This window comes from Rhamphochromis sp. 'chilingali', assembly GCF_963969265.1.
Source record: "Rhamphochromis sp. 'chilingali' genome assembly, chromosome: 6".
NCBI lineage: Eukaryota > Metazoa > Chordata > Actinopteri > Cichliformes > Cichlidae > Rhamphochromis > Rhamphochromis sp. 'chilingali'.
This window is the reverse complement of record NC_137933.1, coordinates 38,725,871-38,752,759: the sequence shown is the minus strand read 5'-3', so window position 1 is coordinate 38,752,759 and position 26,889 is coordinate 38,725,871. Positions and strand designations below refer to the sequence as shown.

Here is a 26,889-nt window from a genome sequence, read left to right as displayed (position 1 = left end):
TCTCTGAAAATTTCAGCAAGCGGTCTCTCATGAGTCTGTAAACGTCGGTTCCCACACATTTGTGGACTGTTGTTAAACAAAGGAGATGCTACACAGTGATAAACATGACCCTATTGTGTTTAACACTCCTTAGATTAAACATTTGATTTGTCAAGTGACCCTGCAAGAACTTGCCAAAAGCAACCAAACTACTGATATCCTTTTAATGCAATATACTCACAGTTCAGTGTCACTCAGACAGAGTATAGGGCTATATTACCTGTCTCCTTGAAAGAAGTAAGTGTAGCCGGATGGCTCCCACCAGATGGCTGTATCTATTCGGTCGTAGGGAATATCTATACCATAATCGACTAGCTCAAGTGGGTAGCCTGGTTCCAGGTTAGCCTCTCTGAAAAGCCAGAATCTGTTTCCTGAGGAGAGGAGAGAAATTTTATGTGATGCTTTCTGATGTATACATTGGAGCATTCCCCTATCCACTCTTACCCTTATATGGAAAATGTTACCACACACAATCACATTGTATATGACATATATATGGTTACCCACACATCATAAACCTTCGAGAATGCTCATGCACACATGTTTAATTTACTAGCAATTACGGATAAGAACAGTCCCACAAACCAAGCCAGCATTTACACACACTTGTAAATAATAAGAATGCAATAATGGATTATTGGCAAGCAATCAAAAAAAAACTCAGCAGATGTGAGTACGACATCCCTGACTACAGAGTTTGGGTTTGGCCTGTAATTATGCACAAGGAGTGGCTTGTCTCATGTCAGGCTAAAGCACATTTTGTTGCTGAAGGCAACGTTTTATTGTTTCTCACAGTATCTGACAGGGGGACTGTGTTTCACCATTACATCTCCTTTTGGCTTCATTCTGCCTTTCCCTCACCCGCCCATCCATCCACCCACTTCTGGCCCCTTGCTCCTCATTTAAAAAGAAAGCTCTACACTCAGCATCTGGATAGTACAAGAGGTTGACGCAATGCTTCCCAGGGTTCCTGCGGTGCACAGCCCTCATGTAAAATCCCATGACTTACTCCACAGCTTTTCAAGGCAATGCCAGAGCACTTCAGTGACATAAAAATCCGATGCCTTTTTTTCCCCTGGAAATCTTTTTCTACAGGGATGAACAATGTTGTTTCTATTACAGCTGGCCTTGTTTTGGACCAGAGCAGCAGGGAAACCTCTGGGTAACACAACAGCTGTGCAACTGGCTTACAGTAAAGATTTACTTTACCGCACTACAGTAAATCAGTACAATACAAACATCAATTCATCCATGTATTACTGTATTTCAGAGAATGCACAGATGCAGGATATTTGTACAACAGCAGAATATCGTAAGACTTTGTGTTTTGGCTTAAGCGATGAGCTCGAATGTAGAAACTGGGCAGTGATGAAAAAATATACCCAGGAGCCTTACAGGTTGATTGAAGGGCTGGTGGAGCGGTAGAAACAGCAATTTTTCTGCATGAGCAGATCTCTAGACTGTGTGTCAGGGTTTCTTTACTGTCTCCATTGTGCTTTAGTTTGATTTGTCAGGTTGGCTTTTCTGTGCTTCTAGTTTCTAGTTTGGATATAAAATAATAAACAAAAAACAGTTCAGTTTATTGCTAATGTAAAAACATGTACAGTGTTAATATTTGGTGTCTGAATTAAAACAGTTGCCATAACTATTACTCAAAACCACATTTCAGATCCCAAAATCACCAAAGGAAGAAAATCCTTTTGGGCCATTATTTGTAGCTACAACGGTCGAGACTACTATAATCCAGAGTTTATAACAAAACATGTCTTAGCTGGAGCCACAAAATTCATCAGCATTGACACACAATTTAAGTGAAACCTGTTTTAGTATTTCAATTCAAAGTAGTAGCACATAATATTGCTCATTAATCACAAAGATATGTCACTGAGTCAAAGTATCATGAAAACTTAGGATTGAGTTGAGGTGGGTTGAGAAGTGGCTTGCAGATGCACCATAAAGAGCGCAGGCAATATGAGGTTTGGAACTTGGAGGTGTTGAATGGTATCAGCTGATGTGGGCTTGTCTTAAGATCAGCTGGTTGTGCCTGAAGCTGTGCTTGTTTCTTGGCCCATGATTGAAAACTCTATTTCACAAGTCTGCAAGAACTTGTGCACAACAGTGATGAGTGATTGCTTTAGTCACCACCAGAGAAAGTAAATGCATTGACTGATGCGATGGGTTTAAATACAGGTGTTCATAATAGGCATCCTATTGTTGTGCTTGTCCCCCTTAATCTTATACTCTGCCAGTTTCCTTTCTTCCCTCCCTCTTTCCTCTTCCTTTGTCTCACTCTTCCTTTGCTTAATGGCTTCTCGCCAAATGTCATGCAGAGTCTTGCCGATGACATCATTCTCCTCATTATCAACAGCTGCCTGAAAGCCCGAAGCACCCAGAATCAAGCAGCCGAGTTCTTCTTTTTTCATTCAACTTTATTCGCTGTTGTAAAAGACAAGCTGCTCTCAGAGTCTGTGCCAAAATAATGAGCTGTTCTAAAAAAGATTAATACTCAGCATGGTGAACACATTATGTACTGTTGCTTTCTTAAGGAAGTGGGACTAAGGATATCTTCAACATTATCTGTAGAAGATAGAAAAAGCTGCAGTCAGTTTTACTGCTCATATGATGGATTGAAACTGTACTCGGGTTGTAAAAAAGAAACCAGATGTGAGGGTTTTTTTGTTTTCTATGCACGAGAGTGCACATGTTTATGTGAGATATATTTATGGTCCATATGTCCAGAAAAAGTAAATACCTGATCTATAAAGGTGAAACAAATAGAATATTTCAACTTTGACATTAGCAAGACAGACTGATTTATGATAACACCTGGACCTACACACTAGATACAGATGTGTTTATCTCACATCGCTTATCTTCTTTATCTAACTTTTATCTTTTTATTTTTTAAACTGCATAACCTGGAATTACTTTCTCAAGCCTGGATGCCTTGTTATAAATGCCCAATGCATGAATTCTTTTATTATGAATTTTGACCTTAACCTTTGACCTCTACAATCTGATCAGTTCAGCCTTGAGTCTAAGTGAATGGTTGTGCCAAATTAAATAAATAAATAAATTCCTCCAGTCATTCATTAGCACATTCGTGATTGGGATGGATGTGCGGTCAAAGGGACCCTGACCTTTGACCTCTTTTTACCAAAATCTAATCAGTCATCTCCGCTGTTTCCACTGATTGTTGGAGGCTGAAAACTGCAAGCTTACATCCACTAATATGCATTTTTCTTTACAGTTACTAAGCAATAAACTGAATTAATCCCATTTGACTTCTCATATTTGGTATCAAGGTGACATAAATCCTTTACAAAAAGAGAATACATGTAAGAATAGTAACAGCATGAGTGTGCAAGACAAGTCATCATAGTCATCATTTACAGAATAGGAAGCATGCATCCATCGGTATGTGCACCAGTATTATCTGCTTACCTTTAAAGAAGACGAACCTGCCATCATGTCTCTCATATGCAGCATCAATGTCGCCAGGGAGACCCCTCCAAAAGTGACCGATTGGCATGGGGTAGTTATCCAGAACCCTGTTCCTACGCACACGCCAGAACCAGCGGCCCTGAGGGGACACAGTACGAAAGTTTGGCTTAGTTTCTTATCTTTTCAGTTAGTTTTAAGAACTCGCTCCTAGCTGAGACTCAAGGAAATACAATGACTGCGAAGTAAATCGATGACAGGAGTGCAGGAGGGGAAAAGCTTCATATCACATCCTTAGCTTTAAAAACAATTCTATTCAGAGAACATGCAAAAAGACACAATAAGAAATATTTTCTCAAGTCATCCATGCAGTCACCCCAGCTGAGGTCACATACACTGTTGCTTTTTTGTCCTCTATGCCAAGCAAACTGAGCTCTGCAGGATAATTAGTCCAGAATGTACAATAAACTAACAATAGCAGAACACTAGCAGGCTAATAATAGTCAGTCTCTGCTCTGCTGGTTTTATCATGTTCCCTCACTGCAGTCTCTCTGTTGATCAGTCTGCCATGAGATGCACTTTAATAAAGAACTGTGGTGTTTGTTCGTCACGTCAGTGACACAAAACAAAGAAAAAGAAAATGCATATTTTTACCCTTCATGACACTTTGGTTAGTGAACACTCATATCTACTGCAAACAAGCAGCAGACAGAGTTTAACCAGCAGCCCCTCGACTCATTCATAACTGGTGAGTCAGTAGCCCTGCTTGTCCTGGATGCTATAACAGTAAAATGCTGGGTGCTGCTTCTTTCTGGCAAGCACTGCTAGTTTTGTCCTTCATGCAGGACACACTCGCAGACAGCACGGCGCGGCACAGAACAGAACACACTGGAGATGTGTTGGTGAGTGAGACAGAACAGGGCTGAATCCAACTGGATGCTCAACCGTTTGTCTGGTCGGACAGCTCCTTTCCTACAGAATTAACCATATTAGAGCAGATCTCAGTGTGGGAGTTTCATTACTGAGAACTGCTCAGTGTGCTGGCTCTCTTTATGTCGAGACCTTCTGCTGTGAAGTGGACAAAAGAAAGAAACTTTTCCTGAAGAATGACAGCACCTTTTTTCCTTTAATGAACAGGACTCCATAGAGAAAAGAGTGGAACTGGTGTGCTCCGAATTACTCCTACTCATTCAGGGAGCAATTTTGTCTGTGCAGAATAATAGCAGAGAAAACCAATGTCATATAATTTATTTGAATTTGGACGAAAGCTGACCGACAGACAAATGTTTCCACGCATAAAGCCACACTGTCCTCGGCTAAAAATGAAGAAATAAAGACGACTGTATTATAATATTACAACCTTGCAATTAACTTTCAGGCCAAGCTGGGGAGGAGTGATAGAGAGAAATTTGAATAAATGATAATTACAGCTCAAAATCAACAAACCTTGATATAACCACATGCATTAATCTAACCATGAATATATATTTATTGCTTTTTGTCTGCATTTGCTCTGATCAGGTAATTTCTATTTTTGAAGCTGATTAAGAACTGGTTAATTTTGGACAATGAATAATAATGTCTCATGACGTTAATGAAACCCATGAAGACAGACATTAACGTCTGCGATGAAACCCAAGAGTACAAATATAACTGCTTGACCATGTGTAGCATATGTCCAGCCAGTCAGATTTCAGAGTGTGTAATGACTGGTCAGTGTCGCACACACTTAAGAGTCCAAGACAGGAGCTATTCATAGACTGATCTGAGTACTTGGGGAGGGAGGGGGGGTGCAGTGGTCTGCTGTGTGGACTACAAAGCAAATGAAAGATCCCACAAGCAAGAAATATTCACATCTGTGTGTTTTTTCAGCTCTGCAAACACCCCAGATCAAGTTTGCTATCTACAGCTGCTGTGAGCCCTAATGCTTCAGTTCAATGTCAGACGTCAAAACAGCAGAGCAACATTTCTGGAGGTGAAACTGAGGCTTCTTTAAAGTAAAGCCTGCATGTCCCCTGCCCCACTCAGTATAATATCTGCAGCTCTCTTCACTAGTCAATGCTATCAACACTGGACACCTTTTCTGGCCTCTCCCATGGAAACACGTAATTACTTATCTTTGCAGAGCTGCACTATGTATAAACCAACGCCAGCAAAAAGAAGATCTGAAATGGATGGGAGGAAATGGAGCCCTACTTGCTGCTGAAAGTTCAATAAATTCAATTGAACACACAGCACCTGCACAGTGAAAAAGTACTGGAAAAGCTGATTAAATAATATCAAAATACCCATATAATAAATAATGAGAGAGGAGCTGCAGCCAATAACATGATCAGTTTAAATACTAGCATCTACAAGACAAATCTCATAAAGGTTAAGACTCAGTTAATATCTAACTGCTGCCGCAGCTAATGTTTTGTGTGGGCCCAGAGGCTCTTTAAACACCTGACCAACCCTCAAACCCTTTTAACTGTTCTCAGTCTCATAAAAGAACACCAGCTCCGTGGGTTTACAATCCACAAGCACCTGATTGAAAACAGACCCCTTGTTGGCTGCGTACACGCCATTTGTCGTAACTCGTTTCTCAGGAAAATAATAACTAATATATTGAAACGGTGGAGTTGTCATGAAAGCTCCTTTCCTGGAAGATGACTTAATTTCCAAGGAAGGTCATACTTGGAAATAAACTCATGGTGGCAGAACTTTTCCATGTATTGCTTAATGAAGCACCCTGAAGCAGCTGCTATGATTTGGCGTTATATGCATAAAATTGAATTTAATTGAATTTAATGTTCACCACTTTACAAAGACTCTCAATTTCTTAATCCGCAAACCATTTACCTTGAAGACAAACATCTCTCCTCGGAGCATAGCAACAGTGTCAAAGTTTCCCTCACAGATATTGGGTCCATAATGATCTGGCCTTTCGGTGGTCCTGGGCCTATCAGGTTGCCGAGGAGGTGTTTGAGGTGGTCTGGGCTCTGGGCGACGTGGTGCAACTGTAGGCAAGGCCTGGGTGGGACTGCTGTCAGGAGGACCTTCAGGAAGTCACAGACACAATACTTTAAACTGAGTGGATAACTGGTCACAATTTAATATCAAGAATAAGATTTCATGTCTGCATCATTTAAAAGATACGTGTGAGGATGAAAAATAAACTCCTACCATAGATCTGTTGTATCCCCCGCCGGTCATCCTCTGGCAACTGGAAGTTCTCAGTTTCCATCCACTGGTAGAAGGGAGCCATGATGGCTAGAGGATTGTTGGAATGCTCTAAGCCCAGGGCGTGTCCCAGCTCGTGGACTGCTACCAGGAAGAGGTCATTACCTGTATGAATGAGAGATAAGTTAGAATAAAAGGGGAGAGAGGCAAACAAATAAAGGGCTCACAAAAGCTAACCGAGTTCAAGTTGCACTGCAGTACAAAATGCAAGATGGAAACCCCCAACAAAGTAAACCACACCCAGTGCTTGCTTAGTGGGTTCAATCCGGTCTCAAAGTTTCCACAATCCCTATCCCTAAACATAGAGAGATTTTTATAGGCAGAGGATTTAACAAATTGGTAATATCAGACACAATAGCCTTTAAGATAGAGATTTTCCTGTTGTGACGGTTTTATTTCTTGTCATGAAGAACAAAGATGTCTGGATCTTTAGTTTCTTGGATTATGTGGATGTATCAAGATTCTCAAATTCACAGAACGCTCAGTTTGCTTGGGGTGTAGGTGTTGTAGAGTTCAGTCATTGTTAGAGTCATGAAAATGTTGTTATCAAAGTGTAAACACAACACTCTTTACAGAGTTCTGTGTCGTAAACTCAGCTTGTCTCCACAGTCACTACACTTCAGTGCACCAGCTGTGCACACATCTTCACATCCTCCAGGCAGAATGTGTAGTTTCCACAGCATTCGCAAGCACATCTGCAACTAGGGCTGGGCGATATGGTCTAAAAGCCATATCGCGGTATAATTTGAAGCATGTGGGGTAACGATATATATCGCCATATATTCTTTTCTTCTGTATAACGTATTTTCCATATTATAAGGGGCACTTAAAATCCTTTAATGTGCCTTATCTATGAATTCTGGTTGTGCTTACTAACCTTGAACCGATTTCATGTGGTATACAGTGCACAGAAATCTGGCAAAAATGTTTTAGTACGACTTTGGTAAGCTACGAAGCCGCACCACTTGTTGGATTGTCGGAGCATTACGGCTGCCGTAATCAGGAGCCCTGCGGAGTAATTTGGGTCCAAAACTCTGTCTGCTTCAGGTCCCAAAGTCAAACGAACACTGCAGCATCACTGAGAGTTAAAAACTAATGCTAAATTCTTTCATCTTTAATAAAATGATCAGCATTGCTGCTTTACCAGGTGTAACAATTAAGTTTAACATCCAGGCATTCATGAAAACAGAATTTATTAAATCCAGTTAGCAGGAAGCAGGTTTCCACCTAAACATGATATGCCATGTTCTGACTGAGAGATTTCTAAAAAACATTAAAACATAAAGCTGCTATCACTTCCAACATAAATGAAGACAGAAAACTAAACAGCAGTGACTTTTGTAGGGTTACTGAAGTTGGACTAGCTGGTATATAATTGTGTCCTACTTGATCGCTAGTGACACAGCTATCTTAGCATAATATTAGCATAATATAAACAGTGAAGCTGGAGGATGAACGCTAACGTTTTTCCACTCGATAAAAGTGCTCCTTCTCTTTGTTATTACTGTCGCCCGGCATAATTTGCAGAAGATATTGCTTATAGCCGCTGCCATGCTTTCAACCAAAACAGGCGCAGCTTGATGACACCATCAACATGTGCTATCGCAGTAGAGCGGTATAGTCAAAATCTCTACCGTTCGCCAGATTTGTATCGTTTCTACCATATACCGTTCATACCGCCCATCCTTATCTGCAACCAAGTGTAATTTTCAACTTGCAGCAAGTTCTATTAACATTGACCCTCAAACATGCAGTCGATCTTTCGAGTAATCCATCCAACTGCAATCCAAGATGGTGGAATTGGAGTTTGTTCGACCACAGGAGACCATAAGAGAATCAAGGAAGCTGAGAGACATCAAGGGCCACAACATTGTGACCTGACCAGCGAGCCCACAGCAAAACACGAGAAAGGAAGTACTGTGGTAGGTGATTAACAACTTTCAAACTAAGAGCAAGGGGACTGTCTGGTGGTAAACTGATCATTGTCTTTGACAGATGAAAAATCCCAAATAAATCCCAAAATATTAAACAATACATAAAAACTGTTGGTTTACAGACATACAGGGATGATCAAAGTTCATGAAAAAACTGGGGATGTATAACTTTGTACAGAATGATGGAAAATTCAACATGCATTCTTGAGCATCTTACACATACATGACAGAACAACGTATAACAAGTCTACGTATCTGTAACATATCAGATAAAACGAATAGGAACGTCTGTTCATTCTTTTCTATTTATCACACAAAAATCTCCTTAGATCTAAAACATTAATCACACACAGGCATGCTAATGACTGCGGATATGAATCTGTATGCATTTCTGTCCCGTTTAACCCACCAAGACATCCTGTTATCCACTGCCACTGCAATAATATCACTCTGTGCAGCTGTGACGTAGTGACCACTGCAGACCAACATCCTCTCAGAACAAAAGACTACTTTGAGATTTTTTTTTAAAGAAAAATAGAGAGAAACCAGGTTTACATTTTTCATGTCATATTCTATAAGTTCATCTCTAAAGCGAAGCCAGCACACAGCTGGGTACTTCCCTTCCAGTCAATACCTCTTTGTTGCTTTTCACCCTAGGCTCCGGCCTGAGCGACCTTTGAACTTCCTACCCATTTTGTTCACCCTATAATTGGCCATACAGATTGGTCAGATTGGTGCCAGTGACATCATGCTGTTGGGTGTACTGGTGATGTCACTGCTGTACGTGGAACAGAAGGGGGGGGGGGGGGGGGGGTGCTGTAGATTCCTTATTTTGTGCATCTCCTCATTTCCTCTTTGAAACACACACAGGATGCACACAGTTCATCTTGTAAGTCCAGAGTCACATGAATGTCCTCACGGCATGCTAAGCGCCAGCTAACACTCGAGGGGAGAAAATAGAAGAGGGTAAGACAGAGTGGTAGAGATAGCTCAGGATGAATGAAGAGAGATAAAGAGCCCTTTGTGAGGTAACTGTGACTACCAGTTTGAAAGAGAAAAGCAAGATTGCACTTCAAATGCTTTAGCCTGGTTAGGTTCAGCCGGTTCCTCTACTGCTAATTCACACACATACATTTGACCTATTTCAACTCCCTAAAGCTTTGTTCCCTTGTTTATCATGCCTCACACCTCATTCATCTGCCACAGGGAGACTATCAGTGTAAAAAAGGGCAGACTAAAGCACCACCTAGACAACCAAAATCCACTACCCAAGTTTGCTCTGCCTTTTGCCAGAAACTTACTCATCATCATCAGTCTCATCTGACCACAAAAGCTTCTGACCTTTTCCCGTTACCAGCTTACCACATTTTATCTGAGCGAAAGGTGTTTGAGTTTTGTGGATAACGTGTAAAAGCTGTTTTTGTTTTCCCTGCCAGAAAGCCTGATTAATCACACTGTGCGTCACAAGGTTCACACCAAAACTCTTTAGCCTAGTAAAAGAGCTCTTTCTGAAGCTGAGGTCAAGGAAAGGGAAAGAAAACACCATGATGAGTGGATCAAATGCATTTGTGCTTTATCGTCAGCTGCTGTCTATAATTTTTCTATTGATTGCTAAGCTGTGTTTGTCCAGAGCGTTCTCACTCCCGAGGTGTAACATGTCGACGTTTTGTCACGTCCCGCGGCGTTCCTGAGGAACGCGAAAGGAGACCTTCGGCGTTCTTATGGTACGCGGCGGGTTATGGCTGGAATCCAGTGCAATGACGCTCCCGCGGTAATAGACGTTCCAGCCCTGTATTCCAGCCCTAAACCTAACCTTATCCCTAGCCCTAACCATAACCTTATTCTTGACCTTAACCAGGACTTTAATGATGTTAAATAGCGTGTTTCTAAGTGATTTGAAGAAAAAGAGCAAACATGTGTAGATTCAGTCCAGACGGTTCTCATATTTCCTCTTTTTTCCGAGGTCGTCATCTAGGAACGTGGTGGGTAGCCGAAAACGTAATATGGTGACGATTTGTCACCTAGCGTAAAATGTTACGCTTTGGGAGTGAGAACGGGTTGGTTTGTCTGATACAACTCAAAAAGAGGTCAGAGGTGAGAGCTCATTTTGTTCTGAGGACCCTTCAGCAAAGCATATGCTGACTAAGGCTTTAACGTCACTCTTCAAGTCTCGCTTTTTCTTTCAGCACATCTGCTGCTCTAAGAATAATCTTCTTTCTGCACGTTAGACAAATAACCCCTGTTATGTTGACTAAAAGTCTTCATCAACATCATTTCTTTGTTTCATTGTGTTCATTTGAACTCGTCCTAAAATGGGACCAGACAAACTGATTTATTATTTCAGCCTTTTTTCAGTCCACTGACTTTAGTTACTACTAACAGCTAATCCACATATTTTTTGACCGTTTTTTTTTTGAAAAAAAGTTGAAACTATTATGCCTCAATTATTTTCTTATGCAAAAAAATTCAATTGGTTTATCCATACAGCTATCCATTCAATTGTTAGAAACCTGTATTTGTAATTGTATTTCTATTTTAACCGGTTATTATTTATCCATTATAGTTACAATTAAAATTATACAATTTTGACTGCTAACCATCCAACATGAACTTCAATTGAAAGTGGAAGAAAATGGGTGGACTACATATATGATATTTAAAGGTTTAAAAAACTGAGAAAGAAAATTGTTGCTGTTAAAAATAAATACTTGTGACTTTCAATTGTCACTCCATCAGGCACATACTAGACCAGGGGTGGGGAACTCCAGGCCTCAAGGGCTGGTGTCTTGCGAGTTTTAGAGCTCACCCTGGGTCAACACACCTGAATCAAATGATCAGTTCATTGCCAGGCCTCTGGAGATCTTTTAGACATGTTGAGGAGGTAATTTACCCTTTAAATCAGCTATGCTGGATCAAGGACACATCTAAAACCTGCAGGACACTGGCCCTTGAGGCCTGGAGTTCCACCACCCCTGTACTAGACCAATCTGCATGACCTCTGTCCTCCGAAAGAAAATAACAAAGAAAAACTTGCATGTCACATAAAAGGCTACATTTTTGACAAGACTGACTACTTAGACGCGGCAACTAAAGTGAAGACCACAATGAAATTTAGCGGCACTTTGCTTTCAAGCGGTGTAAGTAGCATGGTGCAGCAAAAAGACCAGTCTCCACATCTCCCAAGTGGAACACACTCCCACTTAGAGTGGCATTCCATCCATCCCTGTGATCCTGCAACACATCCCACACACAACTGATCACACAGATACAGGCTTGTACATGCACACACACACAATACTTAGCTGTGTGTGTCAGCTGGATATGCAGATAACAGACAGGCCAAAAAAGGCTTTTGTTGAAAAGTAAAGTCCCCATTTAATCAGCAACAGCATTTTTGTCATTCTTCACTTCTGCATATAACTAGCTTAGTGCTTGTCACTGTTGTTAAGGTTTTTAACTGGTCAACATGGGCTCATCCTACCAAAGGATGCCTGAGGGCGTAAATATGAGCATAAAATATTTGACTTACTTCGATATGATCCGTCTAATAATTTGTCTTTAAAGCCAATAACTGCTAGAAGCAGCATCTACACCCAGACCAAGCTAGAAACGAAGCTTCTTCTCTCATTAACCCAGAATTATTACATTATGGTGACTTATAGAATAGTTTTTCCTCCGGACATAACGCCTGTTTAAGTCGGTCCTTAGTGAATCCTCTAATGGGATCACTTCTTGATACAGTATTATTTTCAAAATCACATAAAAATGGGCGGCACCATCCTGATCTGTTCTGCATCTGTTGTAATCATTCAGTATACAAATGACTAAGACAGAATGGGTAAATATACTTTGTAGCTTTTTAGGGTGAGTAATAATTTATCTTAAAGTTTGGCAGGTCACCTCAGGGTCTTTTCAGGTATGAGGAAGTTAGAATTCAACCTTTTTTGTATGGGATTTTAAATAAAAAGACAATATACCCCTTCCAAGTAAGCATACTAGTACTGGCTCAAATTTAACAGTGAGGCAAATTATGAGTTTTTGACTCAGTGTAAGAACATTGTCCAGATGGGTTTACCAATGTGGCTACATGACTAAAAACATTTATGATCCAAGTTAAATTATGAACAGTTTTGATTTTTTTAAGACCTTCTAATAGTAAATGCGTTTTTAAGACATTTTGAGAATTTATTTTAGAATTTTAAGGATTTTTGTTTTTAGGGGAGAGTCATGGCTATGGCTCTAGTCAGGACAAAGATGTTAACATTATCACCTGGGGTATATTTCAAATTTATAGGGAGTTCATTAGGATAAAGACTGAGAGATGTCACAGGGAGTCCACTTTTAAAGGTAAGTGGAGCAGCCGAGCCTGACAAATGAGAGATGATGTAAGTGGCTGAGCCTTGCCAACTCCAGTTAGCTGTGGGGGAAATCCACGGGGACAGCTGTTATATAGATCCATTACAACCGGCACAACATGACACGACCAGTGATGAAAACTGCTCATCAGCTGGGCCTCCACAAAAACGCCTCAATCATCCACTTCTACAAAGAATTTAACCAAATAACACACTGTTGATATCCAAACCCTTAAGACAAAAGCCACAAAACAATCTGTCTCTTGGCAATAAAACGTTCTCCTATATTATCAGCCAAGATGATTTTTAAAGTCTAAAAAATAATAAAATCCATAATGTAACAGATTGACAGAAATCTTTTACCTTGTACATTATGGTTCCCTATGGTCCATGGTTCATCAGAGTCAAAATGCGTGTCTCCACCCATTCCAGGTCCAGGGAAGTAGGCATGAGCCAGAAAGCCCCCCTCCCCATCAAAAGGAGAGCTGTCTCCATGAAAACCTGAAGCGAAGAAGATCATGATGTCGGGCTCCTTACGGCGTCCATATTTGATGTCCTGGTAGGGGATTTCGTCAAAGCTCAGTGGGGTGACCCTCTCCCAGACTTTAAAGGCCCGCCTGATGGCCTCAAACGAGTTATACTCTCCAATTTTTGGAGTGTAGTTCTGAATACTATGGGGAAAAAGAGAGAAATAGAAAAAGGAGAGTGGCCAATATAAGTTTGAAGTAAAATGTATTAAGCATTAATGTTTTTCATTTATATGCTGTTAGAAATTGTCAGTGTCTGGAAAGTTTGAAGAAGATGAGAGCAAAGTTCTTCAGACGAGGCAAGTTTGAGTTCTAGCACACTGCGGCAAATGTATACTTAATACAAAAAACAAAAAAAAAAGCAACATATAAAAGCCGACTTTACTCAAGCCTCAAACAGACAGAGATTACATTCACTTCCTCTCTGTACTGTACATTTGTGGCAGATCGGCTCATCTTTGTTGTTACCTGTAAGTGAGGTGCTTTTTGTTCCATTTATGTCCAGTGAGGGCATAACGTTTCCGCCGAACGTTGGTTTTGATCTGGCCTCCAAACTTGTCAGGCACACCGCAGCGGGGTCTCTTCATAGCACTGTAGGAGATGAAAGAAGTGGTGTGTGTGTGTGTTTATGTTGGGAGGATGAAGCAACCAAGAGAAGAGATGAAGGGGAGCATTACATTAAACCTTCTTGTCCTGCTATATTTTCGTGAGCAGTTTGTCTGAAGCAGCTGTCTATTCTTTCACACTACAGAGGATTTTTTTTTACCAGCATTCTGAGACAAATCAATGAATAAAGGATTAAAATGGATTGTTTAGTTAAAATTTAGGACTCGTGTGTACTGCCAGTTTATTTGGGCCTCATTAATGGATATACTGTACTAAAACACTACAGTTAAGTCATGCTGACCTTAGAGTTTGAGCGTCGATCTGTCCAGTGACCTCCAAATCGTAGAATCGCTGCATGTCGCTGATAGCGTCGGACAGGATCTGAGCTGATCGCATGGTTGACATCTGTCTGCTAGCCTGGGGCAGGTAACCGTACATCCTCAGCCATGCCTATAATCAACATTACAAAAACTGTATCATCTGGAGCATGTTTATTTGAATTTAAGCTCATTAGAAAGAACTAAATATTATCAAAAATAGCATACTTTTCATTTTAACAGCTTAGTCTACACAGACGAGCCTGTGGAACAAGAGACTTTTAAGAAGAACACAGCAACAGCTGTTTTATAAGCATATTAGCAGTTAAAGCACTGAAGAGCTAAAAACCATAACGTCTGACTTCTACTTGGCTTCTGTAACATGTTGACATGTTGCCTTGATCTTTGTGGGAAAGCTGCTCATATTTATTATTTCTGCAAGTGTACAATCCTGGTTTCCCACCAAGCCTGAGCTGACCCACCATATTTTTGGTTAAGTGTGTTAATTAATATATTTTCTTAGCTTACTTTTCCTGTTTCTGTGCATAAAAATGTCTCAAAGGCATTTGCTATACCTCGTACTGTTTTACCTGTTCACATGATAACTGTCCACTTATGTCACCTATTCAAAGTAGGTTAAACACATTCATCACTGTATGTAAACAGGGTTAAATGTGACTGAGTGTGCTTGTGTAGGCCATGCTGGAAGTTGGTAGTACACTCCCCTGTGTGTCTGTTTCCCTCTTCTCTCCGCCTGATCTAATAACTTTTACTGTGTAAACCCTGCCTCTTAAAAAAGTAAATTGCTCTTTCAAAACGTATTCTGCTGTGAGTTGTGCTGTATTTAATGCTTGGTATACAAACTGAAGAAAACTTAGTGGGGCCTTCAGCATGTGATGTATTAGTGGAGCATGAGCCCAGTAGTGTGGAGGGTGGGGGTTAATGACAGACTTGAGGGAGAAAACATGATACTTGTCTCAATCATAGATGACGCAAAGACTATTCCACCTGTTATGTAGAAACCCAATATCACACGCGTTTGTGCACACACACTCACACATGCAAACATGCACACACATGCACACACAGAAAAACCCCTCCATATTGGGGTAGTCTGTGATACTGACACTCATACACATAGTCACATTCCCAGGGGTAGTTCAGGGACTTGTTACTGTGTGCGTGTGTCTGCACGTTTGGTAACGCATGTGCTATAGCTACATCTCTGTTCTCAGCTCTCAAGATCACACCCATCTTTCACAATGCAAAATGCTACCTGATAAAGGCCTTTATTTACTTGACCACTCCTTCAGAGGCATAAACTGACTCGTCCTTTTCAATGTTTTTTTCTTTTTGTCTCACATTCATCTTATAACCATGATAGGCTTGTTACCCCTCCCCCTGCAGCTTGAGCTGGATAAGGGGAAGAAAACCGAATGATGGATTAGTGGATGATGGTAATAAACAAGCCATAAGGGCAAATGCTACTACTTCACAGTGGACAAAACAAGAAATACTTTGCCTGTTTGTGTTCTTCTATGATTAGATGAGATGAACTACCATAAAGGGAACATAACGCCTGACTGATTATTCACTCCAGGTTCTCATGGCATTTCATGAGCTCAATTAAGGTAGTGAATGACTCCTGTCACCCTTTAACTTATGGTGTTTGTTGGATCAGCACCTTCTATCTATTTACCTGAAGCCAACAGGTTTGTTTCGTTAAAAAAACTACATATTATTAGGTGCTTCACCAACGTTATACAGCTGCAGATCATTTAGAAAACTCATCTTCCAAAAAAAGATTATCTTTTAGTAAAACACAGTTAGTTTCCCCAAAACCTCACAAGCTCCAGTATTTCTGTGCTTGGTCTGGGTCTTTCAAATGAAAAGGTTCCCAGTGAAAACACAAGTAACACAAAGGTAAAGTACAGTGAGGCAAACAGATCATTATACAGCACCTGAGAGCTTTGTATTTACACTGCGGTCTATTCAATCACCAGCTGAAGTTCAAGCATGAAAAACCAACGCATTTCAGCTCTAAGCCAGTGAAGCACTTTGGCCCAGGAGCTTCTTCATTCACCACCTTACAGGTTTTAACCAAAGGTTATGTGATCTAATACTTGCCATTTACACACTAATAACATTGTTGTTTGTTTGCATTGGTAAGAAAACCTCAGAACAAAAGCTTTTCTGGCAGTAGAGTCATTTGTTAGCACTGTGATTAAGTGTGCATATGTGTGCGTTCGTGTTTTGGAGCAGGAAGAAGTGTAGAGAGGTCAACTGGATGTGACCCTGACCCACCTCTGACTTAAGATAAGGAGGTTGCAAACACACACATACAAACTAACTTACATTTCCTGAAAGACTTATCTAAGGACTCTCTCTCTCTCTTACAAAGTCAAGGCAAAGAAAACAGGTGTTGTTGTTGAAAAGGCGCTCTTTTCCTTTCAATTAACTTTAGCATGTATGTTTTTACTATTTAACAAAGACAGACACCCCTCTTATACTTTCTACAGCTGCAGTTACTCAAAGATCGGAAAAAATGTTGCCATTAGAGAATGCACACCAGACTGCACGTTTCACTTCTCAATTTTTAAATGTTAAATGTCAAAAACACATCACCCAAATGACAGAGAATCTGTAAAAAGAATTACTTTTCACTTCATCTCAGCAAATGCTCTTCACATTTCCTACTGCCCATCAAAGCAAACCAAGCAGTTTGCAACACTGTAATAGAGCAACCAATGGACAATTGACCAGAGCAGGCACAGAGGAAGGAGCAGTGGAGAGAAATATCAATTTCTATAAAAGCATGCACACACACACACACACACACACACACACACACACACACACACACACACACACACACACACACACACACACACAGAGTGGGTGAGCCGAGAAAGACCCTGAGTTTATTTCCCTCTATGCAGAAGACTGAATCACAGGTAACATCACATACAGTGCTGTGAAAAAGTATTTGCTGCTTTCCTGATTTCTTCGTTTTTTGCTTGTGACATTTAACGACGATAAATATGCAAAAAATTAAGAAACCAGGAAGGGGCAGATATTTTTTTCACAGCACTGTATATCACAGAACAGTTTACCATATCTATGCTGCCTAAGCCCAGCCAGATTTAACTGAGGCTGCCCACTGAGTGCACAATGCACTGATAGAAACTCTGCAATGCAAAGAAAAGTCTGCCTTCTAAAGAATCTTTTGTCATGTCAGCCACTTGCTTTTCTCCTCTGTGATCAGCATCTCCACATGGTTGCTGTAATAATACCTGATAAAAACAGTAATTGCCTTCATGCTAGAGCTGGGCGATAGAACGATAACGATATGTATCGCGATATAACTTTCTCGATAGAAAAATTAAACTATCGCGATAGACCTCGCCTCTTGTCCTCTTAAAAAAAAAGAAAAAAGAACAGCCAATCCAAATTAAGTAGCGCAGAGCCGAACCAATCACAGCCGCAGCGTCACGTCACGTGACTTGTTACGTACAGCGTAAGTGCCAAGCCGCACATGTGTATTTGTTTGGGAAGCAGCCAGCCACCGTACTGCCCGGGTAATTAAGGAAAAGAGTGAGCCGACTAGAGAAATCAACCGAGCGTGACCGAAGGTTACCGAAGAGAAAACAGATGATGGTTCCAATGCCGGAGAGATTGTCGAACGGAAGAGCCAGAGAAGTTCCGTAGTGTGAAGGTATTTTGGCTATTTCAAGTCTGACAAAAAACAGAGTAGCGTGCACTGTAAATTGTGCCGAAAGCTAGTCTGGAAATACAATAAACTGGTGCATGCGCTACGTCCACACGTACCCGGGTATTTTTGTAAACGCAGATTTTTCTATGCGTTTGCACCTTTCGTCCACACGTAAACGGCGTTTTTGGTCACTGAAAACGAAGATTTTTAAAAACTCCGTTTTTGCATTTACGTGTGGACTAGAAAAACTGAGAAAACGCAGCGTCAAAGGTGTGCACATTTTTTGACGTTACACTGTGCGCCACGTTATTGTTTCGGTGAAATGAATTTCTACAATACTGTTAATTCTACTCTCTGCAGTGTTTAAATGCTTACATATACACACAGTTACTGTCCGTCCACACATACGACTGGGTTCTGCTTCTATGCCCCAGCTTTGTTTACTTTTTCCCACCGAGGCTTCTAGACTTCTGATTGGCCAACATTTTTGCACGGTTAGGAATCTAGCGCCACCTGCTGCTTTGGCATGTTCATAGCATTCCTTCATTTCTGCCTTTATGTGTGGACGGGATTATTTTTTAAAACGAAAACGGAAAATCTCCGTTTTCAAAAATACCCGTGTACGTGTGGACGTAGCCTCAGTCTCTGACTGGAAGCGCTAATTCGTCATTCGGCTTTTGTCAGACTAAAGTAACTGTTAAAACTGTTTGAAAAGCTCAGCTATACAACAAGGAGAGATAGAGAATTTCCTTTTAGTTCTCAGTTTATTTGATATTGACAAAAGTTAGTCAATTTTGTCTGTTCTTCTGTAAAACAAACTAAGATTTATTTTTAGAATTAATATTTTGTTTCTAAGTGGAATTGACAATTTAGGAGTCTGATTCGTTTGTTCTATTTTGAAACTTAAACGCTTTAGTGGCTGCCTTTTGTGTAGTTTGCAATATTTGCCTTTATTTATCTGAAAAAGTCTCATGTTCCTTAAGTACATCTACCCTGTTGAACTTATTATGGGAAATAAATATTTAAATAAAAACAAGCTGCTGATTATTTCACATTTTACTTGTGAGCAACGGCACATTTAAATCTTACAAATATAGTTATTTGGCTTATATCGTGATAGATATCGTTATCGCCTGAAATGAAAAAAACATATCGTGATATGAAAAAATCTTATATCGCCCAGCTCTACTTCATGCCTTTATGTTCAGTGTTTTTGTGGAAGGCATCTGCTGTTGTCTCTACATGTGTTTTCTCTGTCCCATTGCTTTTAAATCTATGTATATTTACAACAGGCTGTTGTCAGGTACAAGGGCAGAGTTTCAGTGCTATTAGGAAGACGTATGGGGGCTTATGAACCCTCACCTCCATCGTCTAAAGTAGTAAAGTACTTCTGCCTGGCTGCTCACTTTCCCTCGTCAGCTGAGCTGAATACAAAACGTAAGGAATAGGAGAGGCCTCGTGTGTGTATGTGTGTGCGTACACGTTGGGCCTCGTCTATTAAATGGTCTTTCAAAGAGTCCTTGAGCTTACCTGCCAAAACCAGACCCAGCGATATACAGGGAGTTGTAAAACCTGGCAGTGTGTGTGTGTGTGGAAGTGAGAGAGCATTTGTGTGTGCCCACCACAATGTCAGCCAAGATACTAACAGCTTTTATTCCGAGGCTTGGTCTGCTGCCATCTTTTACCTTCTGACGTCCTACCAAGAGGATGGATAAGTAAATGAGAAGTGTTAGAGAAAGTGAGACCGACAGAGGAGGAGGAAACAGAAGAGATTTGTATTTGTTTAATTTGGAGGGATCAGAAATGCAAGAAGTACAGCAGTGCAGTCTATCAGTGGGGCTTCATTTAACACATAATGGAAATAAGTTATGTGATTTAAAAAGAAAAATGATGTAACTCTAACCATAACATTAGTCTTATCACAGCTGCTTGTAATGACCTTAAACAAACTACCGTTGGCTCAATGCTCAATAACTAGCTAGTTAATATGAACTAATTCATTCTCACCTATGCTTTAATAATTAAGAATTTCTTGTCTTGTTATCAGCGTTCTTCCATCCAGATCAAAAATACAAACTGAAATTCTCAATCAAAAATCAAGGTATGAACCACACTCTGATTTTACATCCAGACATGTAATTGTAATTTTTAAATTATTTCATGCTGCTAGAAGTGTTATGGGCTAGATTCAGCCCAAGACATATCTCACACAATAGCAAAGCTGAGGTCGGACAGAAGCTGTTGTGGCGTCGGTGTGGATTCAGCAGTCAACTCTTAAGACTTGCATTTCATTTAGACTTCTCTGTTTCTCTCTTTTTGTGAGCTGATCTAAACACTTGTGGTTTGAATCATAAAAAACTGACAAGCTTGCGCTGCAGTTCAAAGGAGTGTCCAGTGCTGAGCAACATTACCCGCTGTTCACATGACAAATAATAACAGCAATAAAAAGTTTAGATTAATCCACAGTGGAGTCAATCATGCAATGATCTGATGTTTAGCATTTTTACCTCAGAGTAATGAAGCGTACAAACTATCTACAAGTTTGCACTGGTTTCTCTCACCATTGAAACACATGATAGGTAAACCTTGATTATTTTAGCCTACAGTAGTCCACAGTTGCGTCACTATTTTTGACACTTCTTGTGGAAAATAGCACAGAATTAACGGCTGTCGCTGTCGTTTATCATATTCAAATACTTGTAAACACAAAAACACATATACACAAGAGCACAATGTCTCTAATGCACGATAAGAAATATCATTCCCCTTCCATCACATCCCCAACCGTCATTGTAGTATATATGTGTGAATATGATAGTCAATCACAAGGAAGTGGAGGGACAGTGTGCAGAACCTGAAGAGATGGAAGTTTGCAGATTGGATGGCTGCAAAGAGAATAGCAGTCTACTTGTGTGCTGCAATAAGTCACCTATTACCCCCTCCTCTTACCACTCTCACTGTTTCAGCTACAAATTGTTGCTGAACACATTTTGCATTCTCTCTATAAACCAAGCTTTTCTTATCATGTCCATGTCTGCACTCCCTCATCCGCTCTCTCTCCCTCTTATTCAAAACTTTTCGCTCACAGTTCCCTCTCCTCAGACAAGAGGGTCCATTGTATTTCCTGACATGCCCTGGAGTCCCAGGCCCAGCATGCATTTGCACAGTGTGTGTGTGTGTGTGTGTCCCAGTTAGAGAACAGCTGTCACATTCAGCCATCACATGCCGCACAGCTGAGACAGAGCGCTACCTTCCCCATCAACTCCCTCCATCTTTGTCCCTCCTTCCCTCTTTTATAAACAAATCTATCCAATTCCCCTCTGTGTTTCCCTTCTGCTAATCAAAATATCTCAGATTCTTGTCACACACACTAATAATCCCTCTCTTTTTCCCTCTTTTCTTTTAACCTCCCACTTCATCCTTTTTGTCCAGACAGAGTAGGAGTTGGGGCCACATTCTAAAAACACAGCCTGAAGAGAGGATCAGACTTCCAGATAGAGTACTTCAATATGTGTATAGATTTCAAAACAGGTATTTAATTTAATTTTAACACAATACAACACAGATTGGCTTCTTTAAAACAAACCAAAATATATATTATTTAATTTTCTATGTTGATTACGTTGCACAATATACACTCATTTCTTCTTTCTTCTGTTATTACTACTGAAATTCAAGCATATTTTGCACTCACACATTGAAAATACCAAAACATAAATCTATAGTGAGTGATGGGGAATGCTCTTAGACTTCATTTATTCACTAAAGCAAGTTCTTGCCTCCCATTAAATTGTGTGAAAAATTAGCTGAGTCATCAACAAACAACAGCTCTTCTTCTAAGGTTGTCAAATAACATACTGTAATCTGACAGTCTCCACTCTGCAAGATTTACTGAACAATTTCTGATTTTTAGACTAAGCGATCAGTTTTTTGTGTTGCTGCGAAACACTAAGATTATCTTAGCTGGTCAAGTGGAAAGATGGATGCTACAGGTGCCTATTATAATTTACTTTAAGGCAGCATTTGTATATTTGCAAAATGAATCATAGCGCCTATGGCATAGCACAATTGTTTTCTGCATACTGACTTTAATTGGGCGGGCAAAGCCAAGTAAAGGGTGGAATATTTTTTTTAGTCGTTTGAGAGAACTGCATGATCACATAAGTAATGGGTAATCTCCAAGTTCTTGACAGCAGACCCACCAGGTCACATTTGTGGTGATCATCAGTGACATTTATTTGCCTATCAAGAGCAACTCTGTTAGAGAAACTCCAGTTTATATATAAATGACTATATAAATATAGTGTCATTCTTCAGTAAGTGCTGCACACCACAAATAAACATGCAATTTCTGTTTACTATATTAGCTGTTATTACATCAAATGGCAGATTTCTCAATAATTTATTATTATTCATATAATTCTAATTGTCTACATATTACACTAAAACTTATCAACTTCAAAAGTGCAGTTATTTTATCATGCCCAAGAAAGCTGTATAATATATATATATATGCTTGGTGTTATGAGCGGCTGTGTGCAGACAGGAATAGGACCCAAGGTGCAGACTCCGGAGACAGATGTGAACTCAAAACAGCTTTAATGTTAAACTCAAATATAACATAACTGGAAAAAATCAAAATAAACTTACACCAGTGGACTGACAGAACACACAGCTAGGTAACCAGTAGATCGCAACACAGATACAGAGAAACACAGGGCTTAAATACACAGAGGGCGCAATCAGGGAATGGGTAACAGGAGGGAAACACAGCTGGGGCAAATCAGGCCTAACGAGACAAGGGGAAGCGAAACCAGATGCATTAACCTCAGACAAGGACCTTCAAAATAAAACAGGAAACATGACACAGACTGAACTAAAGACACAGACTCGCACGCACTGCAACAGAGGGAACAGAGACGTGGGACCAGGGCAGACACAGACACTGACTGGACACGGGGATATAGCAACTAAGGATACACAGAGATGCGAACTAGACAAGGGGATACAGGTGACAGGGGAGACAGAGCAACTAGAGAAGACAGAGACATAAACCATAAGACAGAACTCAAAGAAACCAAAGACTAGAAAGTATAAATAATATAATAAACTCAAAAACCCTGGGTCAACGACCCAGGCATCCTAACATTTGGAGGGTAACAGTACTCATCTCTGTCCTGATTTTCATACATATTAATTTTTTCTGAGCCATGTTTTTTTTTTCTTTTTTAAAATATCCTAAGTTGGAAGCGGTCAAGCATTTCTCCAGATACTCAAACCGTATGTGCCTCAACAAATTAGAAAAGCACAGTTCCCAGGATGCACCGACCACCAACCTCTGCATGTATGGAGCACTCCTAAGGTTAAACTGACAACATGGGTTCAATTGTTACAAACACACATGCACATTTAGCAACAAGCGGCTAGGAATTTCTCATCAGTCCACACAATGTGGAAACTCTTTGTCTGCCTTTGTGCATAAGCACACACCTGCACACACACAGACACACACACACATTCACCACAACTATGTTAACAGCTAATCAGGAAATGTTGTAAACTGACCGACAACCAGACAGCAACACCCCCACACCAAGGTCAGTGAGTTTGGTAATGCAAGCTCACCTCTAATGATTGGGAGGTCTCAGTGTCTGTCAGTCTGTCTCTTTCTCTTTCTCAATCTACACACAACAGAAACTCCAGCACTGGTCAACTTTTTGTCAACTCTTATCTGTTTTTGTCTCTCAAAACAAACAAGTGTGATGGATGAACTGCTGGACTGGTGAAGTAAGGGTACAAGAAGCAGTGGTTCAAGTTCCAACTTGATACTCTGGCATTTACTGACACACCTAAGTACACATGGAATAAATGTGTACCAATGGTTTCACTGGTTACAAGGAAGCGAAACCTACAAAAAAAGAAATAGCCAGTGGATATTTGAGAAATGAGCTCGCTTCCAAAACAGTTTATGAAACTTTGGCTCTTCAGGTAATGATTAGTCACAAAGCATCTTTGCATGTGTGTACATAAGATTAACCATTTACTTAAGTTAACTGGCAGCACTCCTACATTCAGGCATAGCGCTCATTAAAGGAGGACAACAAAAACAGAAAAACTACGATATATACATTTACTAAAAGATGCATAATTTCTGAGCCATCAGCTGCCCAGCACTGTGTGCACTCCAGGTGAACCATGGAGGAGGTCCAATACTAGGACTTTTTTTTTTTTCACAAAATGTCTAAAAACATTATTTGTGAGAAAGTTTTAATTACAACATAGAACTACTATTGCCAAGTGTTGTTGTTGTTGCCACCCACTCTTCGCACACAGATATATGCAGATATATGTGATGTGTGTTTAATGGAGGGAAAAGTTTTAAATGTGTACAGAAACATTTATCTGCTATCAAAAGTCTACAGTGTGTGTAATTAACCTGTAATCAACAGGTGACACATGCGCATGTAAGCAGGTGACTTTCCCAAACCTGATAATAGACATAGTGGCTTGTTGCACTCTTGACTCTCACATCTGCACCCAAGCAAACAGAAAAAAGAGCACAAAAGGAAACCATGCCTAAATCTGTGTTAACTCAGCGGGGAAACACTAAGATTAAATGAAAGAAATAAACGATATATTTTTGTTTGAAAGCGAAACAAAATCGTGTTCCAATATATCACTCCAGTATCAAATTATCGCCGACTGTGCTAGAGTTTTCAAACTGTGAAAAATGCAGAAATACGAGTATTAAAAAGAGGAGAAAAGCAAAATTAAGTGTCTGATGCACATTTGCTGGGGATGGACCGTCAAATGTTCAAGGTGTTCCCTCGAAATACTCATACAAAACCAACATCATCGTGTAACAGGCGGTAAATGGATCGTGTGCTCTGCCTTATTTTTGATAGGCATGGACATATTGCGCTTCCAAGAATAACTATCAAGTCAGTACGCCGTTTAACAGATGAGTAACATTTAGCACAACTATGGTTAATTTAATTAACGTGATATTATAGAAATATACACCCAAGTCAAACAGAATTCTTTATGGCAAAACAGTGGAGAATCCCTGCTTTGTGTTGACTGCTTAAAATAAAGCATTTCGATCATTTGCGATGCCTAAAGGCGCCCGAAGCCTCTCACATCTTCTGTGCCGTCTTACCTCTGTGTTAAACGCGCTCTCTTCCGCTGCACGCGCTCCTACAGCGCACAGCCAAAGCGCGAGGAGGGTGCGTCTCCAGAGCAACCAGAAGCAGCTGTCCCGCGAGCTAGTGGCCATGGTGCGGGCTCGAGGGGACCTCCTTCGTTGTAGTTCGATCCCAAGGGTTAAATAAGATCTCTCAGTCGTGTTTTACTCGCTGGTTTGTGCCGTAAAAAGAACCCAAACTTTAGTAAACTAGTCCCTACAGTCTGCAGCAATCTTCAAGAGCGCATCTGCTAACTGCCAAACAGCTCCATCCCTGATACAGTTACAATTTCTACATAAAAGTAAGCAAAATGTTCCCGTGAGTGCACACAGCTTCACTCGTTTTCTTTTTTACTCCGCTGGCAGCGAGTGTCACCTTCCTTCGCGGACTGAGCTCTTAACAGAAGCGGGAGTTGCCCACGAGAGCGCACGCATTTAATTTAAATCAAAATCGCTCCTTAATTAGTAACCTCCAACGTGCACTTCAAAAAAAGAACCAGCAATGACCATTATCAGGAAACTGCGTTTACCACGGGAAAGCTTGACATTAATTTTACTGCGATCATGTCCAGATCCGGTGAGCTAATAACCGCGTCTCGTGATCATAATGCCCAAAATAGTGCAGCTGAATTTAACCAGAGCAGCAAAGTTGCAAAGTCCAAAGTTCAGCACACTTGACCGATTCCTTCAGCAGCAGTTGCAAGAAGTAAACAGTCGAATATGAATGTTTCAGATCGGGACCTGTCCTTTAAAAACACATATTAGACGGTTTCTTTGCCCTTTAAATATCCAGTTTTCCCTGTTCTCGGAGGAAATGTTCTCGGGAGCCCGGTACTTTGTTAGTTGCGTTCAGTCCTGTCCTGAAACAGGTCCCGTGTTGTCACCCTCCGGGACCGGGACGGACAATGGTCCTCGGATCCTGCTGTTACTGCACCTGGATCACGCTAACGGCGTTTTCCTGCAGTGCCTTTCAAAATAAACACATAGTCGGGCTTGATTGTGGGGAGGAGTCAAAGAGGATGCAAAACTTATATTCTCCAGATTTTCTCATTTATTTTCATTATAATATTTCATCTCACCACCAAAAAGAATATTAAGAAGGAAAGTGATGAAATAATGTTTTGGCTTATCCAAAAGGAGCACAAATAGCACACATTAATTAACATGAGAACTTGGGTCCATAAAAATACGGAATTCAGTTTTAAGCAGTGAAAGAGTGAGAAAGTGTGCTGCTGGGTAAGGAAATACTTTTTTTTAAGGTGCACTTATTTGATAAACTTGATAAGCATTTGATATAGGCATCAACGAAAGTGTAGCATAACTCCACTATCTTCTATTAATGATAGCTATACATGATTTTTTTTATATTTTGAAGGCAATGCACTTCCGGTATTAGCTTATCTGATTCAAAATTGACGCTTTTATTAGTCGGACCGATGTGGTTTTCCACCAAAACGAGATAATCGACTACATTGGACACACACACACACACACACACACACACACACACACACACACACACACACACACACACACACACACACACACACACT

General features: G+C 40.4%; 1 protein-coding gene across 1 annotated transcript in view; it reads right to left on the bottom strand.

The window, feature by feature from the left end:
• Positions 1 to 26,271, bottom strand: part of LOC308398925 (matrix metalloproteinase-15-like) — a 34,508-nt gene extending 8,237 nt beyond the window's left edge. The window contains exons 1-8 of the mRNA XM_080885817.1: positions 25,313 to 26,271; positions 14,426 to 14,574; positions 13,987 to 14,109; positions 13,355 to 13,662; positions 6,646 to 6,807; positions 6,322 to 6,518; positions 3,484 to 3,622; positions 260 to 410 (exon numbers count right to left, since the gene is read on the bottom strand). Coding sequence (XP_080741943.1) covers positions 260 to 410; positions 3,484 to 3,622; positions 6,322 to 6,518; positions 6,646 to 6,807; positions 13,355 to 13,662; positions 13,987 to 14,109; positions 14,426 to 14,574; positions 25,313 to 25,429 — 1,346 coding nt within the window. The 5' untranslated portion in view covers positions 25,430 to 26,271. The remainder of the gene's footprint in view (positions 1 to 259; positions 411 to 3,483; positions 3,623 to 6,321; positions 6,519 to 6,645; positions 6,808 to 13,354; positions 13,663 to 13,986; positions 14,110 to 14,425; positions 14,575 to 25,312) is intronic.
• Positions 26,272 to 26,889: the final 618 nt, after the last annotated feature.